General features: G+C 41.7%; 1 protein-coding gene across 1 annotated transcript; it reads left to right on the top strand.

The window, feature by feature from the left end:
* The first annotated feature begins 31 nt into the window (after positions 1 to 31).
* Positions 32 to 27,654, top strand: LOC127493249 (translation initiation factor IF-2). The gene is made up of 4 exons (XM_070074921.1): positions 32 to 561; positions 801 to 1,555; positions 22,870 to 22,929; positions 26,920 to 27,654. Exons 1-3 carry the CDS (start codon positions 32 to 34, stop codon positions 22,887 to 22,889), a joined length of 1,305 nt encoding a protein of 434 aa, XP_069931022.1. The 3' UTR covers positions 22,890 to 22,929; positions 26,920 to 27,654.

A 27,654-nucleotide genomic window follows, 5' to 3' on the forward strand; every position in this document is an offset into this window, starting at 1 on the left:
TGCTGGGGGCAGAAGGTAGGAGGGGCATAGCATGAACTGGGAAGTAGAGTGCATCTGTGCTTTGGCATTAGCAACCTGGAAGAAGGCTGAGCCCGGAGCTCCGTTTCCCAGCGAGGCGGTGATCGCCCCCTGTGACTCCCGATGCACACAGCAGCTTAGCAGCCCGGAGCACCAGCCGCTGAAGCCCCCGACACTCGCAGCCTCCAGCCCTTCTACCTGGCTCGCTGGAGCCACGCACAAGCTCTCTGGGCACCTTGTGTGTCCCAAGCTCCGAGACCAGGCCCTCTTTACCCCAGGGAGGCAGTCTCGGGCCCTTCGACCTCTATGTCCCCGTGTCTACTACCACGGTCACCTAGGCAGGTTCGCCAAGCTGCGACATAAGTCATTCGCAGGGCCCTCCGCACCCACCCGGCAGCCCTACCGGACAGTCTGCCCGCGGATACTGCGTCTGGGTGGGACGCGCGGAGGCTCGCCCACAGGACGCCCTCCTCCGGGTGAATCCTCACCCCCATTCCCCTTCTCCGCCTACGGCCCAGCCCTTCTGCAGCAAGCCGCTCCAGTGTGTGCGCCCATCTCTCCGCCTAAGACACCTGCGCTTCTCCTCCTCCCTTTCGCTGCGGTTTCTCGGCCGCCTTTGGGAGCTCAGGAGCGGCAGCTGGAGGAGGAGCAGGGAGAGGAGGGGAGGGCGAGGAGGAGTAAGGGCGGGGTGGGTGGGGAGAGAGCCGGGAGGGTGTGGACTGGCAGCCACTCTGCAGCTGGTCGCCGGGGACCGGTCCCTCCCGCGCGCCCGAGTGATGGAGGGGAAGCGATTCGCTTAGACACACACACGCGCACACAGCTGGGCACGTCTCCCGGAGGCAGCTGCCGGCTCGGGCGCGCCGGGGGCCGGGCGGCGGCCGTGGCAGCGCCAGCCGCGGGGAGCGCGGCGCCCGCACAGCCTGGCACCAGCGGCCAGAGGACGCAGGAAGGGAAGAGCCCAACCCGCCCGGACTGTTGCTCTTTGGGGCGGATCCGGAGGGAGCAGGCTGCCCGAGGCACTGTCACCGAGGACGCCCGAGGCTCTCGCCTTCCGCGAGCAGGCTCGGGGTTGCGCTGGTGCCCTCGTGGGGCAAGGAGGATGCGCACCTCCACCCGCAGAGCGGCTGCGGTCCCCGGCACTGCGCGGACTCGGGCTCCAGCGGTTGCCCGTGCCGTGCCCGCGCCGCGGGAGCGCGCCCTGCCGCACCTGGCTCCAGCCTCTCGAGGAAGTGCAGGAAACGCACCCTAAACTCCACTACTTCTCGCCCGCCTCCTCCGGCTCCCCGCCCCAACCCCACGGCCGCCGCCGCCGCCTGCGTGTGGAGGGCCCGCCCGCCTTACTCTCACGCGCGCACGCACAGCCGGGCTCACTGGCTCCCATTCACGCCGACTCGCCCTTCGCAGAGCCCAAGCCCCGGCGTCCGAAACTACTGGGCCAACTGCCGCCCGGACCGCGGGAGCCGCCGCGTGGCCCGGAGCGACCCTACGCCGGCCGCCGCGCCCTGGGCGCCTGACCGCGCCGCCGCCGGGGACCACGGTGAGCTGGGCGCCCTGCCCGCCTCGCGCGGGGGAGGGGCCGGGGCACCCCGGGCTGAGACCGCCTCGGTCTGGCGGGGGGGAACCGGACGAGGGAGGTCGCAGAGGGGAGACACCCGAGAGATACCAGCCAGAAGCACTTTGAGGGGTGCGGTTCTCCTGGGAACTGCCCGGGAGAGACTTTTGAGATGTTTGCCGGGGCCGCAGCTTAAACTAGTAGGGGGTGGGACGCGACTGGACCCTTCCCAGGCAAATTGAATCAGTGTCAGTCAGTCTGTCCGTGGGTCCGTTTCGCTGTCAGCCTCCAGCGCTCTCTGGGGGAGCGGGAATACGCGTCCACTGAGCTCCGTAGAGTTTGGGGGCTCGCGCTCGGCCGCTTCTCGGGGTGACTGTAGGGCTGCCGCTTGGAGCGCGGGGGCGGCTTGGGGAGAGTGGGGGTGGGGGTTCGGAGGCAGGGGCAGGGGGCAGGCTGGGGCTCCTGTGGGGGGGGCAGGTGTCCTCGCTTCGGAGCCGGCCCCCACCCCTCTCAGGGCGGTCCCCGCGCCCCCGCCCCCCAGCCACAGCACCACTCCGCGCAGCCCCTCGCAGCCACCCCCAACACACGCGCGCGCGCTCACACTCAGGGGATGGATGCAGTGGAGGGGCGGTTATATTGTTATTACTCAGAGGTCTTCCAGGTGGCTGGGGCTGCTGACTGGGGCGCTCAGACTCCTGCGCCTGGGACTTGGGTGACCACTTTGGTTCAGGGTAGTGGGGGAAGGAGCGCCCAGACTAACGTGGATGCCTTTACCTGGAGGGTCCAGGTTCGCAGCCAGCTGACCGCCACAACTCCGGAGTCGCTTCACCACGGTGGGCTCTGCTCTCAGGCGTCCCTTCGGGGGCCCCCACCCGGGGTGGTGGTGGTGGTGTGCTGCTGCTCAGATGCGTGGTCTCCCCACTCCTCACCCGGTGGGTGTCTCCCTCCTTCATTTCTCTTTCTCTCGGAATACCGGTTTCTTCATGGAAAACATTGATCCCTTAAGGGGAGATTTAATATTTGCAAAGTGCTTTATATCATATTACTTCGTGGATACATTGAATTGCACTGTAACTCTCCTGTGATTTATGTAAACTTAGCCTGATAAACAGCATGCAGGGTTGGGCTGGGGGGGGGAGCGAATGTGGGTGGGCATCCTTACTATGATGTGCTGCCTTCTAAACTGCATTGCTAGCAGTAATAAAAAGCGGGTGCTTCTGGAAAGATTTGCTCAGTAGTTTCTGCATATTTTAGAGCTTTAGACAGATGCTTTCACATTACAATTTAGTTCAAGTATTTTCAGCTGCTTTTCTAAGAAAAAGTTAAAGCCAAGATAATGAAAAGGGGTTACAAATTGAATTCAAATATGATTATCTTGAAAATGTCGTTTATGATTTTCTTTCTTTTTTTCTTTCTGTCTTTCTCTTTCAGAAAGAAACCTTGGTACTTTTTCCTAGTGAAGTTCTTAAAAGGAGAAATAAAAACACTCCTTCCTTCCTTCTCCCTTTCTTTCTCCCTTTGTTTTGTTTACAAGTGGTCATTGCTTAAAGTGAGCAGTAGCTTGTATTTCAAGAATATAAAGTTATTCATTAGTAAGTGGATGGAGTCATAAGAAGATAAGGCAAAAAAACCATAATGATGGGAAGGAAACTGTTACTTAAATGTGACTGTCTCCAGGGCAGTATTTTAACAGTGAAAAAGAAAACTGCTCTGGCCTCTTCCAGGTTACTCTGGATTTTTTTTTAATACTCTTCTCAATTAATAAAATATATGAGAGCAGCATTGCTCATGTAAAGTAATATTTTCAAATCGATGCCTAAGCAGATTACATGAGAAATTATGTGCACAGGATTCAGTGGAGTATTACAGCAAGTGCTGGGATCGTGGTTTCTAGGTTAAGCCAGAACTCATTTTTAAATTTTAATCTTTGAAGTTGCTCTCTTTGACATCTTTGCAAGGAGTCTGCTCGCGGTGTTTTGATTTTGCTTACCTCATTGTGCTTACATTTGCAGGCACACACAGATGTCTTTGAATGAACAACTTTCTCACTGAGTTTTCAATCCTTCAGAAAGGGTTTATTGAGCATATGAACACACAATATAGGAAGCGGAGCTGTAATGTTATTTTAAATGAGGAAGGAGTTGGGGCAGCCAGCAGGATGCTCACTCCTCTGTGAATGGAACTTTAGAGCAGTGGCTTACTTTGGGAAGCAGTTTCTTGCCCAAAATAGGTGGTCAACAAAGAGCTTTTGACTCAAAAATCATATAAAATGTTAACTTTTGTGTTAACTCTAAATTCCACCATTATTCTTAATCTGCCATGTCATTTAGATATGACTCAACTCAACCTAAAAGAATTGACGCTGTTGACTCTCATCATCTTGCTCTTTGAATAGAGTAATATAACTGCGCTGTATATGATTTCTTATCTCTGGCTCTCTGTATATTATTTTTGTGGAGTAGTGCCAGATCTGAATATATCATTAGTATTCGTTTATGAGTAAATGCAAACATTCCTGTTATGTTGAAAATGCAAACTAAACTTCTTAGAACTCAATAAATATTTTTCCTTTAATTTTCTCATCTTTTTTGTAATCTCAGAAAAAAACTCTTAAAATGTAATTACATGTAAATGAACAAGTTAACAAAATAGTTATGCAGGATTTGTTTTTTTTTTTTAGAAAAAGAGAAATGTCTTATGGATATGTTTGTTAAGGAGAATTTTCTTTGATTGTCTTGACATGTCTGACAGGGTGGTCTTTTACTGTAGGGGTCCTCATTCATGAATAAAATAACTAACTTACTAGCAAAGCAAGCTCCTGGAAGAGAAAATTCTTGCTAGAAATAATGAAAACCTGTGGGAATAGAATGTGAGCAGTAAGACTAGAGTTCTGTCATGGAAATTATCCAAATACTTGTGTGTTTTATTGGTTATAATATGAATGATTTTGATGTATTTCTTTTTAATGTTCAAATGTTTTCACATCATCATATTATTGCAAGTAAATAAGGAGCTATTGTTTGGTAGTAGAATTGTTTTAAATAAAGATGAATAGTTTGAGAGGAGGAAAACCAGTCAGTTCTGGGAACAGTTACTCCAACCATAGACTCATTGTCAATTACGTTCTGTCCTTTCTGGTGGTGGGAGCTCGAAACCAAAGTAACAGACTCTGCTTTTCATTATGCAGGGAATTGTTACTGTTTAGAAAAATCATGCGTTTTAGTTTTCCAAGTTCTTTGAAATCAGCCGAAGTGTAAAGTTTTATTTTTCTTTTGTTCTGGAATCCAATTTAATTGTTGACAAATTTTGCTTCCTCTATGAGCAGTATTTGTTTCTGAGAGTCATGATGCTATTTTAACTTTTACAGCAAAAATACAATTAAAGGGAATAGTGATGACTACATTTAAAAATTATCGATTTGTCAAAGACATTTAATTGTTTAAGCTTATCAAAAGAAAAAGATTATATCTGGAGATATAATTTTAAGTAATCCAAACATCACTTTACATTCCATGATTGTGTCTTACTGTTAATTACCATTTGATGCAATGAATTATTTTCCATCTTCTTGAAAAAGTTATGAAACAAAGTTATGGTTGAGGAATTGGTTTGATTTTAGACCATTTTACTTTACTGGGCATCAGTCAGGGGAGTAAGTTATATATATATATATAAGCCCACACATACATACATATACGTATGTACACACACATATGTATGTGTGTGTACACATATATACACAAGCACACTTTTATATATTTATAATATGTTTATATAGTTATTTCTTTTTGTGTATATATCTATGTTTTATTTAATAATTGGACACTGGGGAAACAGTCCCCTTTTGGTATATGGGGTTTGTGAAGTCAGCATCATTTTTAGAAAGTACTTAGATATACTCAACTAGTTTGTTAAGAATTTGAAGTGTGCTAAACCTTTTTCAACAACTTTTTTAAAAAACACGTAACCTTCAGTATGTGTCTGAACTCTTCAAATAATTCTACTTATAATAAATTAAAAAATTTTATTCATCTATTTGAAAGGGAAGGAGGAAAAAGATGGGGAGAGAGGAGGGAAGACTCTGGTCTGCTGATTCACTCACTCTGCACAATGTCCAGAGCTAGGCTGGGTTGAAGTCAGAAGCTGGGAATTCAATCCAGGGCTCCCATACGGGTGGCAGGAACCCATTTACATCAAAGATTATCACTGCTTCCCAGGATAAGCAGTAGCAGGAAATGGACTTGGAGGTAGGTGTCAAACCCAAGCACTCCCATGTAGGATGTGGGTGTCTTGTGCACTAGATCAAACACCTGTCCCTCTACTAACATCAGCTCATGTAATTCTGCCCTTTTGTCCTTCATTTTGCGGAGAGAAAATAAGTAGGTAAAGGTGTTTATTGTTATCCCAGTCAGAATATGAGAAACGTGAGGCTTCATAAACGTAAGTAAATGACTCAAGCTCTACTGCTACTAAATGGCAGCTGAACCCAAGAGTGCACGATGCTGTGCTACTGCTCTTGAATCATTTCTTTTACATTTACTTAAATAAGGGGCCTAGTGGTGAGTAGGTTGATTGGTAAAGCAGTCTGGCAACTAAGATTTGTGACAGTTTTTCATCTTGAGGTGAATTCTTAAAAAAATCATGAGGAAGGTGATTGTAATGAAGCACTGACATGACCTGAACTAAAGCAATACTTTGGCACTGTATTAATGTAGTTTTTAATGGACTCAATAATTTTCCAAGGTTCAGCTACTTTCAAATTAGGTAACTTTAAGAACTGATGCCATACTTAAGTAGTTTTAATAGCTCAGAAGATCTGATACTGAATGTTTTATGCTTCCCATAATATTCTTATAATGTGAACTTCTTGCATAGTGGTCAATATTATGTTTTGCTGCATGGTACTTTTTGAAGGAATGAATTTTATAGATGATGTGAAATGAGAATTTATTCTGCTTAAACCCACCTGCACACAGTAGTCATCCATTAATGTTTACTGAATGAACTGGAATTAACCAGAGTATTTTACAAAGTACTAGTCCAGAGGTAAAGAAACTTCAATTGCCTTTATAACTGCCTAATTGTAAGATTCAATTTAATATTAAATAGACATTTTCCTTTGTCATCATGATCTGAGTACATTACTGTGCATGAAACCCTGTGGAATTATAACCTTTATGATGTGGAGTGAGTGGAGATAGAAGAATGGTATAAGAAACCCAAAAAAATGAACTGAATAAAGTGTTTAAATTTAGAAGTAGACAAAAGAGAAATGCCTGTAATTGTATCTATTTTAAAAGGCATGTAAGACATAATTAACATTAAGTAACAGAATCTTTAAAGTTCTAATGAAGTGGTGCAGCAATTGTATCATAAATATTAACAGTCTTACTATTTGAATGTAGTTTAGGGAATTGTTTAGGAACAAAAAAAAAAAAGTCAGTATAATGTTCTTTGCCATAACTAACTCAAGTCAATGAAAAAAAATCTCAATAATTTTGGACATGCTTCATTGTAAATAAAGTATTTATTGGAGTATAACTATTGGAGTCAGACAGAACTGGCTGGAGTACCTCTTCCACCACTCATCAGCTATGGCATCTTGGGCAAATTACTTTGCCTTTCTAATTCTAGCAGTACTAACTGTTACATGGTTACAGAAATACCAGTTTATAAGCTTTCATATCATGGTCTATATACACATGACATATGGTATCAAAGAGTAAAGGATCAGAAAATGTTATTGATGTTATTGTTATCACCATCATCTTTAACATTGCTCTAACATCATCATAAATGGTTAAACATAGTGAGTATAGTGCCATCACTGCATGCCTCCTTGAATGAGTTGTTCATTACAAAGCATAGGTTCTGTGGCTCTTCTGTAGAGGGAAATGTATGCAGAAAGAAGTGTGCTCTTCTAAGACTTTGGTTAGAAAAATGTGTTACTGGATTTAAAGGCCTGTGCCATGCACAAAAACTGAGAGGAGGCTTTAAGGGCAGCTACTTCAGTTTTTCCTGCAAGGCCCTGCTACACTTGTCCACACAGGTCTTTAGAAGATATCTCTCCACACAGTAAATGGTGAAGAATGGACGTTGTCAAAAGCATTGGAATATTTATCTTTATCTTTATATCTGATATGAGTTGAAGTTTTGGACAGAAATTTCTTCCTGACTTATCAATATATTAAAGCTTACAGAATTTATTGTATAAAATGGAAATCTATTTCCTAACTCACATTATTTAACTTTGTAATTTGATTTTAAAAGTGTAATTTTATTCTTAGATTTTTAAATTTTTTTTAACTTTTATTTAATAAATATAAATTTCCAAAGTGCAACTTTTGTATTATAGCGGCTTTTTCCTCTCATAACCTCCCTCCTACCCGCAACCACCCCATCTCCCACTCCCTCTCCCATCCCATTCACATCAAAATTCGTTTTCAGCTATCATTATATACAGAAGATCAATTTAGTTTTTTAATAATTCATTTGATTCTGGTTGCCACCTTGCCACCCCCATTTTAACTGATAAAGTTTAGAAACTAGTTTTCCTCCAGGGAACTCTAATGAATGTACCTATTCACTTATTTAATAAATAAGTAATAAATGATAGCTGACATTTAATTAGCATTTACTGTGTACCAAGGAGTGTGCTTTTCATCCTCATGAAACATCAAGCAAACAACTGTCACAAGATTTGCTTTATATGTGAGGTTACTGAGGTTTAGAAATGACCATAGCTTGAGCGTTGGTGCCATGACCCAGGTCCACACCGTCTGATTCCAGAATCTACAGTTAACCCCCTGTGCTGCCAGTCTTCTCAGTTGCCATTGTCCCCAATTACTATCCCATTCCACCCTATTTTCTGATGTCTTCTTAAGAAACAAAATGGATTTAATTGAAATAATGGTTAATTTTGTGTCTTTGTCACATAACATTACTTTCATATGTGTATGCAATGGCAACTAAAGCAATGATTTATACCATATTAAATTTAGCAAACTGTTGAGTCTACTTTAAAATTTCCTTTTATGTGTATATTTATATACTTATGGATTGATTTGAGAGAGCTCTCATCTGCTGGTTCACTCCACAAACATACACAATAGCCAGACTTGTGCCAGGCTGAAGCCCCCCAGAGCCTGAAACTCAATGCAGGTCCGTCTGAAAAGCCAGAGCTCCTAATCGCCACATGGATTCTGGGCTGAATGAACAGTGTAGGACCGGAGGGCCCTAGAGAGGAGCCTTTTGCAAGTTCACAGTGTGGAGAAGTAGAAAAGCTTGCCATCAGGGAGCTGCATGGTTCCTACAGATCTGAGGGCTTCTTCCCTCCTGAGAACATTCAGAAAAGGCCCAGGGATGACTGAGTGCTTTTCATGGACAGGAGCTATATCATGTGTTCTTCTCCTGCTTATTTCCATGTTCCTTGGCAGGTGACTTAATGGGGCAGACACAGAGATTCTGTCTTGGATATCTCAGAACCTGGGAAGCTGAGGCACCCAAATCTGGGATGCCTGGGGAAAAGGTCAGACAGAGACAGAGAACAGGATGGGTTCCAGGGTGCATGAGTTGAGGGATTGATGAGCCCACAGACAGGTGGGCAGCTGGTAGGAATAATTATTCTCATCTTGGTTTTGTTCAGGTAGGATTGTATTTCTGTTTCCAAATCAATACTAGGTACAAATCTATACTAGGTACCCACTTACCCCTATTATCTGACTGTTTTAAGTGAAGAATATAATTTCTTGTCCTAAATTTGTAATAAGTATTAGCTATAATTATTGTTTCCTGATTTTCTCTAAGTGGGATTATTTTCTCTTAATCAGCTATTTATCATGTTCTTAATACCATGTTCACTCTGAAATGAACAACGAGACAGCCAAGGGTTACCATAGAGGCACTTAGTTTTGAAGTTTTTGAATTCTACAAATGCTTTAAATAAGGGACTCCCAACTTTATACTACCAAAACCAATGAAGGACTTGAGATACACCATTATTTTCCTAATGTTACCTCTTCTCAAGTAGTTTGTTATTTTTCTGTTTTAACAATATCATCTTCCCAGACATCTGAGAAAAGAGAGGAACCAAGAATTGTTAGATTATAGGATGGTAGTAGAAATACAGGTAGCTCAGAATCACCTTGCGTCCTCCTCCCCCCACATCGAGTCTGTCACGAAGCCCTGGCAGTCCTACCTCCTGAACACCTTCCTGTCTCAGCAGCCCCAGTGCTGTCAGAAGGTCACTAAATCACAGCAGCCTTCATATTAATGTCAGGTCTACATCCGCCTCAGTGCTTTGGAAAATTTTTTTTATTATCTTAAAAACTACAGCATCTCTTGCTCCAGGATAAAGTGCAAACTATCCCAACCTTACTGCTGCAATGCCCTGGCCTAGGACCTGTCTCCTGTCAGTCCTGCAAGAGGTCCCTGCAGTTGGGTGACTCCAGACCAGGAGCAGACCACGCTCCTTTACATTTCCATGCCTTTATCCTTGCTGGTCCCTGTGTCTAAGTGGTCTGCTCTTGGATGCTTGCTGATTACCAGCACTCTTTTTTTTTTTCCTTGCATTTTGTTTTATTTATTTGAAAGAGTTAGAGGCAGAGAGAAAGAGAGAGAGGTGTTCCATCCTCTGACTCATTCCCCAAATGGCTGTAATGGCTAGAGCTGAGCCAATCCATAGCCAGGAGTCAGGAGCTTCTTCTGGGTCTCCCACATGTGTGCAGGGGCCCAAGACTTGGGCAATCTTCTGCTGCTTTCCCAAGTATACTAGCAGGGAGCTGGATTGGAAGTGGAGAAGCCAGGACTCAAAACGGCACCCATATGGGATGCCTGTGCTTCAGGCTAGGGCTTTAACCTGCTGTGTCACAGTGTTGGTCCCAACCACTCTAATTTTTACCCCTCTCCTTTGCAGCCCACCCACACTCACTCAAGTTTCTGCTTCTCTGTTATAGTGTAGATCATTCTCTGCTTCAGCCACCTATATATTTATACACACACTTTCCACTCAGCCTCTTCTGGTACCTGTATCTCTTTTGCCTAGCAAAGCATCTGGAAAGTAGAAAGCAGTAAACACATTGAAAAAAGAATTTTTTTTTGTTTACTTTGAAAATTTGTTTGAAAGGTAGAGAGACAGAAACAGACCTTCTATCCAACTGTAGGCCTGTACCAGGCCAAAGCCAAGCGCTGGGAACTCAATCCAGGTGTCCAGTATGGATGGGAAGGACCCAAGTCTTTGAGGCATTGCCTGCTGCCTGCAACATTTGCATTGCCACAAAGCTGGATCAGAAGCAGAAGTGGAACTTGAACTGAGGCATTCCACTATGGGATGCAGGTGTCTGAAGGGGCATCCTAGCACCTGCGCTCAGTGGTTGTCCCAGTAAACATATTTTTATTGGAAAAGTAATCATCTTGTCCCTTCCTCTGCCTGACAATTTTATGCTTTTCACTCTCTGACTTATTTAATTTATTGCTGTATAAATGTATTAATAACTACTGTGTGCCAGACAGCATGCTGGTGCTGAGGATACAGTGACTTAGCCCCTTATAAGCCCAACAGCAAGACAGGTTGGTAAAGAAGCAGGTAGTAGTCAATGTGCTACATGGTTGGAGAAGCTAAGTGGGGGCACTGTGTGAGGATGAGGGTTTAATTCTGCTAGGAGAACTGGGAAAATGCTACCTCCCCCTCTAGTCTCAAACCCAGTTTCCTCCGTCTTTGTAGTTCTAGTGTCAAGAGTAAGCATCTGTATATCAATTGTCAAATTTTTGGGAGTAGGTTTAAGTCTCCATTTCTCTACTATTTGTAGATAACCAGGAAACTTTTCCTCATGTCTTTATTTTCTTTTCCTGCATCATCAAGAAAGCTTCCATAATAGTTCATGAGCTCATTTTTAAATTATTTTTCTATTCAGATTTTTAAGTATATCTAATGTTCACATTATTTAAGCTCATTTCTCTGTGTAATGTGAAGTCATTTATTTTGTGTGTGTGTGTTTGTGTTTTAAGAAAATTAGGCATTCGAGTGGAGGGACAGTCTTGGGGGACAGGGAGTGACTACTGGTGGCACTGTATCTGCATGACTTCCTTATTGATATCCTAAAGTCTGAGGTTTCTCTTTTAAAAATTTATTTTATTTACTTGAAGGAGTGACAGAGAGAGGAAGAGGCAGAGAAACAGACAGAGAGAGAGGGGGAGAGAGAGAGAGATCTTCCCTCTGTTGGATACTCCCAAATAGTCTCAATGGCCAGGGCTGGGCCAGGGCCAAAGCTCAGAGTCCATAGCCCTTTCCAGGTCTCCCATTTGGGTGGCAGGGGTCCAAACACTTGGGCTATCTTCTGCTGCTTTCCCAGGCTCTCTAGCAAGGGGAAGCAGAGCAGCCAGAACTGGAACTGGCACTCCAGTAGGGAATGCTGGCCTTGCAAGCGACAGCTTAACATTCTGTGATACAGTGGTACTTTTATTTATCCAGTGACTAGTATACTGATGTGACCTAAAAATATATCTCTTTTTAAGATTTGAAATAAGTATGAAGTTAAATTATTTTACTATGACCACTGTGAAAAACTCAGACCAAAAGTTTAAGTAATAATATATAATAATCACACGATAAATAGTTTTCTCTTTTTTTGACAATTTATTTATTTATTTGAAAGGCAGAGTTACCTAGAGAGAGAAAGAGAGAGAGAGGGAGAGATCAAGAGAGATCTTCCATCTGCTGGTTCACTCCCTAAATGGCTGCAATGAACAGGGCTGTGCCAGGCCAAAGCCAAGAGCCAGGAGCTTCATCTGGGTCTGCCACGTTAGTGAAAGGGCCCAAGCATGTAGGCCTTCTTCTGCTGCTTTTCCCAGGCAGATTAACAGGAAGCTGGATCAGAAGTGGAGCAGCCATATGGGATGCTGGGATTGCAGGTGGTAGCTTAACTCTCTGCACCACAACACCAGCCCCCAGAGAGTATTCTAGTACTAAGGCAGCAAACATTCAGAAGGAAGCCTTTTTAGATGTGCGTTATGATTGCCTAGTAAGTAACCATGCATATATGCATATGTAAGACTAAAATATGTATGTACATATTTTAAAAGTACAGTGTGTGAAATATGTATTACCTTCAAAACATATGAAGTATAATGTACTATTCTCTGAAAATGTTACTATACATTTTAATATAGTATATAAACTATAGCCATTTTAGCTGACTTCTTTTGTGATGGTATAGTATTTCTGAAATTAAAACTTAAATATCACATTTTAACCCCTCTAAAGTATATAAAAGAATTACCTAATATTCTCTGCTTGTAGAGCAATAAAAAAGAACCAAGTTAATCTTGTCTGCTTACATTTACAAACTTAATTTGAAATTCTTATACTATTCTGAATCTTTATTTTCTAACAAGTACCTTATATATATATGTGTGTAGATATATATATGTATATATATAATATCTACCCTGTTTCCTAAATAGTTTTCCTATACACACACACACACACACGCGCACACAGTCTTCAAAAAGTTCATGGAAAATGCATATTATGAAAAAATTGGATAGAGTTAAAATATTTTTGCACCAAAATTATCTTTTAATTACATTTTTTCATGAACTTTTGAAACCCCCAGGTATCTTTTCTGAGTTTAGTAGCCTCCAAACAGTTCTGTTGCCTTGAGAAACAATCTAGATTTGTTCCCTTGCAACTGTGAACTGACTTGTGACTTAATAACATCACAGGCACAGTCAGCCATTTCTGATCTAAAGATGATTCCCTACCTAAATAAATGTTCCAGAACATTGAAATGTTGGAAAGCTGAATCAGAGACTTACATGTGATGTAGGTAGGTAGCCATAGAATTCACCATCCAAATGGGGAGACTTTTGAAAATAAATAGGGATATATTAGTAATTATGCTGAGAAATTGTTATGAGATCCATACATATAGTCTGTTGTCTAAGGAGACCGGTCCTTAGAGACTGGGCTTATGCCTTCTTCCCTTACCAGCCTAGGGCTGACATAGACATTCTGGTCATGTTATAGTACTTGTGTGTTGTGCAAGACTCCCTGGATACCTAAAGTGGGCTTGAGAAAGAAGAAATGCTTCATTTTTTAGTTTAGGACAGAATCAAAGGGTGTGGGGGTGCTTATCTCCTAGTTAGGAAAGAAGGCTGCCTCATCTAGGAGGAAGGTGTGTTGCAGAAAACGGATCTGGGGATCTTGGTGGATGGGGAGTCCTGGAGAGCCTGTGGGTGCTCTTTGCTGCACATCACCAACCCAGAGGGCTGGGAATGTTGACCCTGATGCCTCAACACTTGGCCTGGCCACCACGCATCGTGCGCTCACTTCATCCAGCTGGAGTGGATTCTGGGAAGCATTGCAGGAACTCAGTATCATAATAATAGCTCCAAATCATGATAGCAGCACTGTTCATTAAGCACCTACTGTATCCCCAGCACAGCAGCAGCAGAATGAGTTCAGAGTACGACTGCTTGTTTGACTACTTAATCACTGCAGTGTGGGAGAGGTAATAGCAACCCACAAAAATCAGCAAGTTTTCAGAGTCCCCACCTAGTATCTGTGTCCAACTTATTTTTTCTCTCTCAGTAAATGCTGGTTTTTAATAGGTTCAGTGGCTGTTAAAGATGTTCTTCCCATCTCTTTTTTTAATTTTATTTTTAAAGAGTTATTTATATGGCCAGCGCTGTGGTGTATCGGGTAAAGCTGACGCTTGCAGTGCCAGCATCCCATATGGGTGCCCGTTCCAGTCCCAGCTGCTCCACTTCCGCTCCAGCTCTCTGCTATGGCCTGGGAAAGCAGTAGAAGATGGCCCAAATTCTTGAGCTCCTGCAGCCGCTTGGGAGACCCTGAAGAAGCTCCTGGCTCCTGGCTTCTGATCAGTCCAGCTCTGGCCATTGCAGCCATTTGGGGTGTGAATCAGCAGTTAGAAGACTCTCTCTCTCTTTCTCTCTCTCTCTCTCTCTTCCTCTGTCTCTCTGTAACTCTGCCTTTCAGATAACTAAATAAATCTTCTTTTTTAAAGATTTATTTAGTTATCTGAAAGGCAGAGGTACACAGAGAGTGGGAGAGACAGAGGGAAAGATCTTCCATCTACTGGTTCACTCCCTAGGTGCCCACAATGGCCAGGGTTGGATTGGACTGAAGGCAGAGGTCAGGAGCTTCTTCCAAGTCTCACACATGGGTGGCAGGGGCCCAAGAAGTGAGCTGGATCAGAAGTGGAGCAGCCAATCCCACTGTGGGATGCTGGTGTCCCAGTATGCCACAGTGCTGCCCCTCCTCCCGCCCCCCCCAGGTGTTCTTCCTTCTATTGAGATTCAGATCACTTTGAATTTTAATTTTAATAACCTTGAAGTTTTGATTTTTAGAAGTATCTGGAATATTGCAAATTTCCTCATATATGGAGTAAGAATTTATACTATGGAAAAGGAGGAAATTTTGTCATTCCTATTGGATGATGCATTCTTTATCCAAAGGAGGAATACCAGGAAAAAGAATGCACATTATTAATTTTTGCCTACTGTGTGTTAAAATGCATTTAGGAGGTTCTAAGTTTTTTTTCCTATTATTTTTCATAGAAAAACTTTCCCCTCTGTCCAAGGACAAAAAACTTAATTCTATTTAAATTATGTGCTGTATTCAGAAGGGTAGCTGCCAAATTTGTTGGGACCTATAACGAGATAATTAATTATGCAGTAACATGAGGACTTATTGGAGTGTTGGATATAAAGCAGATGGTGGAGGAAGAAGGATGAGGCCGTCAGGGTACTCCGAGGGGTGTGATGCGTCTTGCTGCCTCAGTGGGGTAAAGCTGCGTGTGCGCCAGGCCTCCTTCATGCTTCCTGCTCTGCTCATTTTTTGTTTTTCATTGCTCCTTCCACAGCCCATCACTTCACTCCTTGGGACTCCAGCTTCTCTTTCCCACAGCCACCACATTCATTTTTAATGTCAGGGGAAGTGAGGGCAAAAGGTCTGCTCCCCTTCGACCCTAGACACAATGCCAGCGTCTGTGGCTGCCCGAGCACCTCTCCTGCGGAGCCCATCAGGCTGCCATTATCCTTGTCTTGACATTGCTTTTAGGCCTGCAGATGTAGAGCTATTACAGAGTTTCAGGTTCATTTCAGAATCAGTTAATAGAAATTAGTTTTACAGACAAACACCATGATTTTTTTTTTCATTTGCTAATTTCAGAAACCAAAACTCAAGTCTAACCACATTCCCAGAGAAAGTCAGGTTAAGTAGCTGAAAAATGTTTTCAAAGAACACTGCCCCCTTCAAAACGATTCTCTTCTATATCTAATCAAGTTTGACGGCAAGTAAGTGTATTCCTACTGAACTAAATATTTGATGGTAGAGAGTATAGTAGCTTTAGCATTCTTTCTTTTCTTATCAACTGAGCATCTGCTAAAGTTATATTACTATCAGGATGTTACTATCAGGATGTAACTGTTACTATCAGGATGCTTTTGTAACTGCGGAAGTCCTGGTCCTTGTTAGTATTATTAAGAAGGATGGCATGTGGATTTCAGTTATTGAAAAAGCCATTTAATTACAAACTTTTTTGCTCATGCACTACAGAAATACAGAATAGCCCTATTAAGACGTTGCCATAATAAAGTTACTCATCCACCATGAAGAAGTGAGTTTTTGATCTGGGGAAGTAAGCAGTCACCTTGCCTATCCCACCCTCTCAGTATCAGACTCATCTTTTATCATTTAAAGTAGAACTCCCTAAAATAGATTACACTGACAAGTAGTAATTACTGACAGCTGCATTTAATTAGCAAAGCAGATTCCTGCTCATGACAATAAAGTATTATTACATGTTTAGCATTAGCACTGGCAGTAAGAGGTGACTTTGCTAACATAGAACTGGAAGACTGTTTTCCTTATTTAAAAATACACACAGTTTGGCTGGAATTGAGCTCGTTCTACGTGGGAGTGTCTGGTTTTACAAAAAGAAAAATAGTAGCTGTAAAATGTCTTTTTTCCTTTTCCTTTTTTTTTTTTTTAAGAAAACAGGCAGATTGTACAAGGATAAAAAGTAGTCCAGTGCCAGCCATTGACTCCTATTCTGGAATTGTGTGGCAGTCTTTTTGTTATTGAGTCTCTGTATATCTGTTGGAGGTGGGGTATGGAGGTGTTTGTATACTGGAGATAAAGAGAAACACAGTTAATCCCTGTTAATTAGCAACTTCTGACTATACAAAACATTCCCTTTCCTCCCTCCTTCCTCTTTTCTTTCCTTCCCTTCATTCTTCTTCCTCCACTTCTTTGCTTTCTTCCTCCCTTGCTTCTTCCTCCCTTCTTTCCTTCGTTCCTTCCTTCCTTTCCTTTTTGTAAGTAACCCTATACATATCTCTGGGTTATTGAGTACTTGTATTAGAAAAGCATGTTATCAAATTGGCTTTATATGTACTCTAAATGTTAAAATTGATTGCAATTTACATACTTTTTTTTGTACAGTGAATAGGTTTGATGTATCTCCTGTTATCCCTAATATTGCATTTCTATCAGGGGCTAGGTTGGGCCCAAATTAATTGTCTAGACTCTTGTCTTTTACTTACAGAACAATCTTAAGTACAGGCCCACACACAGCATGCTGTGTGATAAATTTTATTTACAAAGTGAGAAAAATACACAGGCTTATTAGGGCTTTTATATTAAGGGAGAATGGGCCAAAGAAAAGGGAATTATCATACCCTTCTCTGCTTGTCTTGAGTCCACAAGGAGGAGAGAGCGAGCTTCCACTCTTCCTAGCTTTTTATGAACTTTAGAAAAATGGAAGTATTTATGTAGTACCAACTTCATGTCCTGGGTAAGAGGAAGTACTTCCTGAGGAAGGGTCCCCTGATTGACAGGTAGGTAAATATTGCAACACAGAGTGAAGAAGGTGTGGCTTCCAGCTCATGAACTTAAATTATCTAAGATGTCCCACATGATTTCCACCGCCCTATCTTGATTCACTCGCCTGGCTGGTCTTTATGTGAACCCATAATGAGATATTCCAAGCATTTCAATAGAAGTTCAATATTTTGATCACCTTTCCAACATCATTAATCCAAAATATGTAGACAGGTGCTAATAAGGAAGATTTTGAAAAATGACTAAAACTAGCAAACCTTAACTTAAATGACACTCACTGTTTTCACTGTTCATGTTGCTTAAGGTATATAAACAGGTCAGCTTATTGGGACATTATCAATAGAACTAGCTGTGTAACTTCATGTATTTTCTAATGCTCATGGAACCCAATTCCATAAATATTTAACAGTGGTCTAAGTTCTGAAGGAAAAAATCTGATGTTCCATATTCTGAACTTCTTTTTATTGGGATAGCATAGTGTGTTTTCAAAATGCTGTTTTAAGTTATCTGGATGGCATTTATTTTTCAAGTTGCAAAAATAGACTCAGAATAAAACACTGCCATCTTGTAGTTTGCTGTTATAAATACTATATTCATAAAAATCAACTTATGTATCCATGGCAATGAGAGGCAAGTTGAATATGAATAGAGAGTCCCAAATTGATCCTCAGACTAATTTCCATCGTCAAAGTGTTCAGCAGATCTGAGAACCTGTCCTTTTTGAGCTTTCTTCCTCTCTCCCATTCACCCTCTAGTGGACGTAAACTAAAGAGCAAGGAGGATATCTAAAGGGAGTCTGCAGAGGGATAACAGTGGAGATCCCACACAGGATGTGGCCAGCCCACTGGTCTGATACGTTCTGGTGTCCAGAAGTACGCTGTGATTCCTGAACATGTTCACAACCCCAAATCTGCCACTAAATACATTTTTATAAGGTGGAGAATGTATAACTTTCGTTTGCAAACACAATCATTCTAACAAAGGTATTTAAAAAACATTCAAGAGGATATCTGTATTTTAGATTATACTAAAAGTAAATTCTAAGAAAAGGTAGTTCTGTGGATACCAAATACAGATATCCAGTTGGGCATACAGTTAAGACTACTTAAGAGTTACTTTGAATATTAAACCATTAAGCTTCACTAACACCCTGAATCTAAAGAACTACTAAGTCTTATAATATTCTGATATTTGAATCCTATTAAAAATGGAGGTTTGTTTGTATTTCAAATTTTAGTAAAAACCAAGAAGAGAAGATTCTTCACTGAAAAAAAATGCATGAGACTCACAGGCACTGACTAAAAAGAAGCATTGTGAGCATTGAGATGGGATATGTTTGACAACTCAACTGCAAAACTTTCCAAAATTAGATCTATAAAATTAGAAGCTCTACTATGCAACTGCTCTAATTACTCTGCTAGTTCATAAATTAGTACTGAAGAATAAAGACTCAAGTAATCTCTTTTAAGAATGTCTGGCTTTTATTGTCATTACTCAATTCCATATTGAGTCATTAGAGAAATACTTAATTGAGGCCCTACTATGTGCAAAAGAGGTGAACAAGCAGAAGCAGTCCTGTGGCTTCAAGGAGTTGTGACAAAAGTAAATAAGTATGTTATAATTATTCTTAATTCATTATCATCTCACCATTCTTAACAACTAGAATGTAAATTCCATTGAGGACAAGAATTTTTGTACACCAGTATAGCCCAAGCATGCTAAAAGATTGTGTGGCATATAGTAGGTGCTCAGTAGATCTGTGTTGAATGAAATCGTAGGTATATGAGGAAGAGGCTGTGAAGGAAAAGGGTCCGAAACTTTCAGGAGGAAGTTGGCACTGAGGTCAGTCAAAATAGGCTGTAAGTGAATAATTTGAGTGAAACTTACATTGACCTCAAATAGCAAAACTGGGTGGGTTTGCTTTTATTTTGTGTTTTGTTTTGGTTATTTTTCTTTGTTTTTGACATAAGACCTGCATAAAGAGTGGTTGGAAGAAATCCTAGTTTGACAGGGAAAGGTAATTAGTAATTTGGATAGTAGCATCAGCAAAACTTAAGATACCTCTCTCCACCTCTATGTATGTTTCAAATGCATAATAGCTATGTCCAAAACCTATCCTTCTTTCCAAACTCTTGCTGAAACTGTCCCCAAAAACCCAACCAGCCTTAACAAAGAAATGCCACTTTATTCATATTGCTATGCTAATATGTTTTTGAGACAGTTAAATGATTTTGATCAATATTGAGTAAAATTCCATTATTTTATTTTTAAAGTAGAACATTTTGCCATAAAACACAGTTTCTTTTTGTGATCTAAACAAGTTATTTTATCTCTCATCTCTTGTGCCTTGATAACTAGCTCCATCTGAATTACAGAAACTTCTTGGATCTTGGTCCCAAAACAGATTCCATACTGATGAGGATGCACAAGTCTTCTGCAGATGCAAAACCTAGTAATTCACTCATTGAGAAATTGGGGGATTAGACTGATGCAGCCAGTGTTCACCCCCTCCTCTAAAGCAATCCTAAGGGATTTTTAGAATCTTTGTTTAAATATTCCTTCCTTCCTTCCTTCCTTTCTATATTTCTATATTTCTTTTCTTTTCTTTCTTTTTTTTTTTTTTTTTTTTTGAAAGGCAGAGGTACAGAGAGAGGGAGATTCAGAGAGAGAGAGAGAGATCTTCCATCCACTGGTTCACTTACCAAATGGCTGCAATGGCCAGGGCTGTGCCAGTCCAAAGCCAGGAGCCAGTAATTTCATCTGGGTCTCCCACATGGTTGCAGGGGCCCATGGTTGCTTTCCCAGGCCATTAGCAGGGAGATGGATCGGAAATAGAGCACCTGGGATAGTAACCAGCACCCATATTGGATGCAGCATTGCAGGTGTTGGCTTTATCCACTAGTGCCCACCCCAATCCTTTCTTTTCAAAGAGATTTATTTATTTATTTTGAAAGTCTGAATTAGAGAGAGAGAGAGAGAGAGAGAGAGAGAGAGGAAGACACAGAGATGGGAGATTTTTCATCTGCTGATTCACTCTCCAGATTGCTGCAATGGTAGGTGCTGGGCCTGGCTGGAAGTACAAAGAGCTTCATTCAGTTCTCCCACCTGGGTGGTAGGGATCCACACACTTGGGCCATCATTAGCAAGGAGCTAGATTGGAAGCGGAACAGCCAGGCATGAACCAGCACCCATATGGGATGCTGGTGTCACAGACAGCAGCTTTGCTCACTATGCCACAATGCCAGCCCCAATATTTTCTCTCGATTGGCATGAAAGCAACTGTTGACATCCCTGAGTAAATAACCATCATTACCTAGTTGAACGGTACTTCGTTGACTAGAAGTATGACTAGAGTTAACTTCTACTATAATATCCTTAAGTTGGGTGAGACAACGTAATCAGCAATTTGAATCACTAGAAAGCATGAGTAGTGATCTCAAACATTGGTAGAGGTGAGAGAGGCTATAGTGGGCTTTTGTAGGCCTACAGAACTCATCCCTAGTATGTCAGAATGTGCTTGGATATGTTGGATGAATGTCATTCATATCAGAATGTTACTGTTACTCTTTGGAGAGGATACTGATAGACTTTGTGCATCTAGACCATTTGTCTCAAAAATTGGAATAGACTTTGGCTGAAAAAGGTAAAGGAAACAAAAAACAAGTCAGTAATTGACAGCTGATATGTCAAGCGCACAAGGAATTTATTTTGATGGACAGATTTCTACAGGAAACTGTTAGAGAATAAATCGTAGCCCCCATTGTGATTAAATAATCGGGGGGGGGAGCATTCATTTTATAAAACTTAGTGTCAGAGCTATCAAGCTAATGTTGCATCAAAATGTTGTAGGTCCAAGGATTTTGTTCCATTGTACTGTGATTGAATGTCAAAAGCCATGTGTAAATGATGAATAAAAGTGATGAGCTGAAACCAGAAACATGCCCATGTCAAAAACTGCTTCCCCTCCAGGGCCAAGTTAGAGATGTTTTCAGAAAAGAAATGGAAAGAACACAGGTAGAACTCTGTCACATTATCCAGAAGCTTAGAAACTTGCTGATTTTTCTCACCCAGGCATTAAATTGGGTGCCACTGAGAGCTGGCAGCCCTGTCATTTAAGCTGGGGCCATAGTGGGTAAGCATTTTCACACATTTATATTTTATGTGCAGTCATGACCATAGCAATATATAGCAACTCTTCTGTTAGGTGGTGTTTATCTCATATAAAACCTTCCTTTTCTTCTTCCCCCGGACCTCGTATCTCAGAAATAAGATATAACAGTAAGAAACAACCAACCCCCGGCTGGATTCTTTCCAGGATGTCTTTGTCAACAGAAGGGACAGGCAGTCCCCTGCTGCTGCTGGCCTTCCAACTCTGCATCCCTCCAAAAAGGTTCCTTCCAGAACTCTTGGGCCCTAAAATGAAAGCTGTATTTTTCTTTCAGGAATCTCTGAAACACCTCTGTCCCAAAGTAAGATCCAAAACCATAGACTGGTACTCTTGTTTTTTAAAAAATGATTTATTTATTTGAAAGGCAAAACAAGAGAGAGAGAAAGGGAGGGAGGGAGGGAGGGATGGAGGGAGGGAGGGAGGTAAGGAGGGTGAGAGGGAGAGATCCATCTACTGGTTTATTTCCCCAAATGGTTGCAACAGTCAGATCTGGGCCAGGCAGAAGCCAGGAGCCTGGAACTATATACAGATCTGCTACATAAGTAGCTGCAAATAAAGGAATTGAGCCATCATCTGTTGCTATCTAGGCACATTAGCAGGAAGCTACATTGGTTGCAGAGTGGCAGGGATCAAACAGGTGCTCTAATATAGAATGCCAGCATCCCCAGGAGAGGCTTAATATTCTGTGCCACGATGCCAACCCCTGGAAACTTGTATTCTTTAACCAACCTTAAGCCACTGTGGCTTTATACTATGGATAGCTTTGTTTTTTTAAATTTATTTATTTGTTTATTTGAAAAGCAGAGTGAGTGACAGAAAGAGAGAGACACACATACACAGTTCTTCATCTGGCTCACTCTCTAAATGCTCACAATAGCTGGGGCTTGGCCAGGCTGAAGCCAGGAGCCTGAAACTCCATTAGAGTCTCCCATATGGGTGTCAGAGACCCAAATACTTGAACTATTACCTGCTGCCTTCCCAGAAACATTAGTGGGAAACTGGATCAGAAGTGGAGAAGCTGGCACTCCAACTGGCACTCTGATTGGTATGTATATGACCCAAAGATGGCTTAACTCTGTGTGCCACTAGACCTTTTCCCCTGGGTAACTTTATACTTAGAAATCCATTATTGAAAGGGAATGTAATAAGATTTGCATTGACTGAACAGCCACTGTATGTCACATGCTATATAAGACCTGTATCATGTATTTTCTATTGTCTTCACAAAATTTCTATGACTTAGATTCCATGTTCTACTTTTTGCAGACAAAGAAATTGCAGCTTAAACTAAATTGCAGAAAGTTGAACAGTTAGGAAGAGGTAAAGGTAGGCGTTTCCTCCTATCTTTCTGATTTTAGAAATTCATGACCTTATCTACTGATCTTAATGCCCACTATAAGTTAAGTGAAAAATACTGATTTTTGAGGATAAAATGTAGGTGTTCCTATACTAACAAATAGGCTTACAAATAATTTTACCTTTTGCATCTCCAACCCCAGCACACATACACACATGTTAATAGTCACCCAAACATGAGTTCTTCATAATTTACCTACCATTGAATATGTGTCATGTACTTTTTTTTAACTTTTATTTAATGAATATAAATTTCCAAAGTCCAGCTTATGGATCACAATGACTCCCCCCCCCCATAACTTCCCTCCCACCCACAACCCTCCCCTTTCCCGTTCCCTCTCCCCTTCTATTCACATCCAGATTCATTTTCAATTCTCTCTATATACAGAAGATCAGTTCAGTATATATTAAGTAAAGATTTCAACAGTTTGCACCCACACAGAAACACAAAGTGAAAAATACTGTTTGAGTACTAGTTATAGCATTAATTACAATGTACAGCACATTAAGGACAAAGATCCTACATGAGGAGTAAGTGCACAGTGACTCCTGTTGTTGACTTAACAAATTGACACTCTTGTTTATGGCATCAGTAATCACCCAAGGCTCTTGTCATGAGTTGCCAAGGCTATGGAAGCCTTTTGAGTTCACCGACTCTGATCATATTTAGACAAGGTCATAGTCAAAGTGGAAGTTCTCTCCTCCCTTCAGAGAAAGGTACCACCTTCTTTGATGACCTGATCTTTCCACTGGGAACTCACTCGCAGAGATCTTTCATTTAGGTTTTTTTTTTTTTTTTTTTTTCCAGAGTGTCTTGGCTTTCCATGCCTGAAATACTCTCATGGGCTTTTCAGCTGTATCTGCATGCCTTAAGGGCTGATTCTGAGGCCAGAGTGCTTTTTAGGACATCTGCCTTTCTATGAGTCTGCTGTGTATCCCGCTTCCCAGTGTCATGTACTTTTACATATGCTTTCTCTAATTCCAATAATAGTCTGGCTTCCTATTTTTGCCTTCAGACCTTCTAGCTGAGAGCGATCCACTTCATTCTATTATACAGCTTGTTATCACAAACATTAGTGAGGAGTAGCTAACTTTATGCCAAAGTAACAAGTGACCACTCCCAGCGGCTTTGTATATTAGAGGTTCACTTCTCCCACTGTGCATCCATTGCAGATTGGAGGACTTTGCTCTAAGTTACTTAAACTCTAGGACCTTAAACCACAGAGCAGTGTTTTTTGGGAACACTGCTTATCTTGTGGCAAAGGGGCAGGAGATAACAGTAGACACCTGGTTCTAAAATTCTCCCTGCTGAAGTGACATAAGTTGCTTGTGTGCATTTTGTTAGCCAAATTAACTTCTGCAGCCAGGTCTAATACAATGAAATGCTTGAGGAAATACAAATCTCCATCAGAAAGGAGCAGCGAATATTTGGGAAGGTTAATTCTGTCCATACCAGTAGGTACGAAGCCTGCCACATCTCAATACTATATCTAGCTTTCTTAGTGGCCAAGTCAAAATGACCTTCAGAGAGACAGAGATTTATAAAAGGCAAGAGGGAGGGAAATAAGTTACAAGGAGTTTTCTCCAGTGATACCCTAGCAACGTTTACAGAAATGATCTTCAGAATTTCTGTCTTTTCAAACACAGGTCTCTTCGCTTTTATTACTTTTGCTAAAATGGATTCGATTTTGGTCATTATTAAAGGAGGATTTAAAGGCAGCAATGTGCTGCCTTTTTAGATTTAGGATACATACTTGGAATTTGGAATCGCTTTCTCTGATTTCAGTTCTCTAGCTGATTTTTTTTTAATGTGTTATGTGAGCAAATGTAGATTGTAGCTATAAACATAGTGCATGGAAAAAGCAGGCCCATCTGTCTCTTTCAAACTTGATTAGGGAAGGTTGTGCAGACAATATTTTTAGTATGGTCTTAAAATTAAGGTTAAGTTGCTTTGAAGCCAGTAGACTGGCATAGATTTATTTATTTTGAGGGTTAGAGTAAAACAAATTGAAAATGTATACACATTCCCGAAGACACATTATGTTGCTACTTTAAAACCACATTTACTTTTCAGTGCACAGGAAATATATTAGCAGGCACAAGTTTTCCTTTTCTGACTTTAGTGGCAAAAATTCTATTATTTGGAGTTAATACGACTAACAAGAATTGAACATGCTCTGAGGAAAAGTCTGTATAGTATCAAGCATTGTATAAATGAAAAATGTTTTATAGTGCATTAATCTAAATGGCATAGAGAAGAGTAAATTCAATAGTGATCGTAAGAAAAAGTAGCTTTTCCATTTATTGTAAGTATGACATAAATAATTAATTTGAAAGACTTTTCTATCAAGTCACGAAGTTTTTAATTATTAAGTGAATGAAAAATACTAGACTGGCCCTTTCTCCACTATCATTAGCATGAGATATTGTCGCTCCCCCTCTTCGTGGAGGAACGACACAGGACCCTGCGCTGTTCTTTTGTCTGCTCGGCCGTTCCCGGGTTTGCTGCTGGTCCTTCCCGGGTTGGCTACCGTCCCTTCCACCTCCGTGGAAGGGCGGTTCCCCCTGCCACTTTCCCCACTTCCGCGGGGGAGCGGCACACCGCCGGCCGGCTCTCTCGGGGGCTGCACAGGTGTTCCTTCAGATAGATGTTCCTGGTGCATGTTGTCTCTCTCCTCCTTTATGGTCCTCTTCCACCAATCCCAACTCTGCTACCCACACGCTGAGTACACTGCTCTCCTCCAATCAGGAGCAGGTCCTACAGTTTATTGGTTGAACTGGAGGCAGCTGTGTAGAAGCTGTTTACTCCTCTCCCAGCGCCATATTGTGTGAGAGCAGATGCATAGAATAAGTCTTAATTCCAGTAACAGTCTAGTCCGAGTTGCTCCCCACAAGATATAGACATATACCAGCAATCATACAAAGTCAAATGCCATACACAGATATATATATGTGTATGTCTGTGTGAAGAAAAGATAAATTAATATGTAGATTTTTGTAGAACATTGTATGTTGTGCCAAATCTAATGCTTTGAAGTAGATACTATATTCTATTATGCTGATATTAATAGTTTACTGATACTGTGCTAGATGTATTTTGTAAGATCTTTATAGTCAGTGAACTTGCACTATTAGCAACAGCCAGATACTACTGAGAAGTGACAATGGAATGGAGTCCTCAACTTCCTCAGTTTATAATCTTAAAGAGAATGTGGACACTGAGAGCAGTGACACAAGCCAGGACACACTGAGCCCAAACAGAATAGTAAAGACAATAGGTAAGGGAGCAGAGCAGTTATCTCTAGCCACCTTCATTGAGAAAAACTCTGCGGGAACCTGGTGTTTAAAGTAGAACCTAGGGTGGGTGCCTGCCTCCCACACGGAGTGCCTGGGTTCAATCTGGGCTCCAGTTCCTGAATCCATGTTGTTGCCAAGTCAGAACCTGGGTGGCAGTGGTGATAGCTAAAGTACTTGGATTTCTGTTATTCACATTGGAGGCCTGGGCTTTGTTCTAGCTCCTGGCTTTGATCTGGCCCAACCCTAGGCATTCTGAGCAGTTGTGGAGTGGACCAGTGGATGGAAGCTTGCTCTCTTTCCTTCTCTCCCTCCCAAATAAATCAAATTAATTAAATTATTAATTAAATAATTAAATTAAATAATTAATAATTAATTAAATAATTAAATTAAATTGGTGGGCCGATTAAAATAAATGGAAAATAATTCTTATTAGTTTAAAAAAGAACTTGGGAAAAAGATCTTTAGTGGTGCTAATGAAGAAAAATTTAAACAGGAAAGAGGACAGGGGACTCTAGGTAAAAGTAGATTCGGTTACAGGAAACAATAAAGCTGAAAGTTAAAATGTGTCTTCATTCATTGTGTACTGGTATCACAGAATACCACAGACTGGCTAATTTATAATAAAAGGAAATATATTGACTCACAATTCTATTATCAACCAAGGGTGCACTGCCCCATTTGCAAAGAAGCCTGTGCTAACACCAGCTTTGGAGAAAAGAAAGGCTTTACTGGGTGATTGAACAGCAACATGACTGGAGGTAAGGCTCAAATCAGCCTCCCAGATCTGGAGTCTGGGTCAGATTGTGTGAGTTGGGGACAACAGGCTGGTATGCAGAAGCTCTGGTGAGGGAAGTTCTGATGGAGGTCTTAGTAGCAGACCTTCCTGATCAGTAAACCCCTTGCTTCTTAATGGGTTCTGTGTTCAGGTTTTAGTCATGCTCTAATCTCTTGAATCCAGAGCACCGAGAGCGGGGTCCAAGCTGGTTTTCATAGGCCGAGAGAGCCACCCTCCACCTGGCACTGACAGAGCAGAACTGATTTGAGTGCATTCCAGCATTCCAGTTCTAGAGACTGGGAAGTCCAAGGCTTCTTGCTGTGTAATCCTATGATGGAAGGGCAGATAGAATTGGGTGGGGGTGGGGGGAAGAGAGAGCAAGAGCAAAAGTGTGTGTGAGAGAGAGAGAGAGAAAGAGAGAGAGGAGCCAAACTCATCCCCACCCCCCGTTTTTTTAAGGAACCCACTCCCACAATAAGCAACCAACTCTTCTGATAATGGCATTAATCCACTCGTGAAGGCAGAGCCCTCATGGGCTAATTGCCTGTGGAAGGTCCTACCTGTTGATAAATGCATTACATTTCAACATGATTTTGGGAGGGGACAGACACTTCACCCTAGCA

This window comes from Oryctolagus cuniculus, chromosome 5 (assembly GCF_964237555.1).
Source record: "Oryctolagus cuniculus chromosome 5, mOryCun1.1, whole genome shotgun sequence".
In the NCBI taxonomy this organism is placed as follows: Eukaryota; Metazoa; Chordata; class Mammalia; order Lagomorpha; family Leporidae; genus Oryctolagus; species Oryctolagus cuniculus.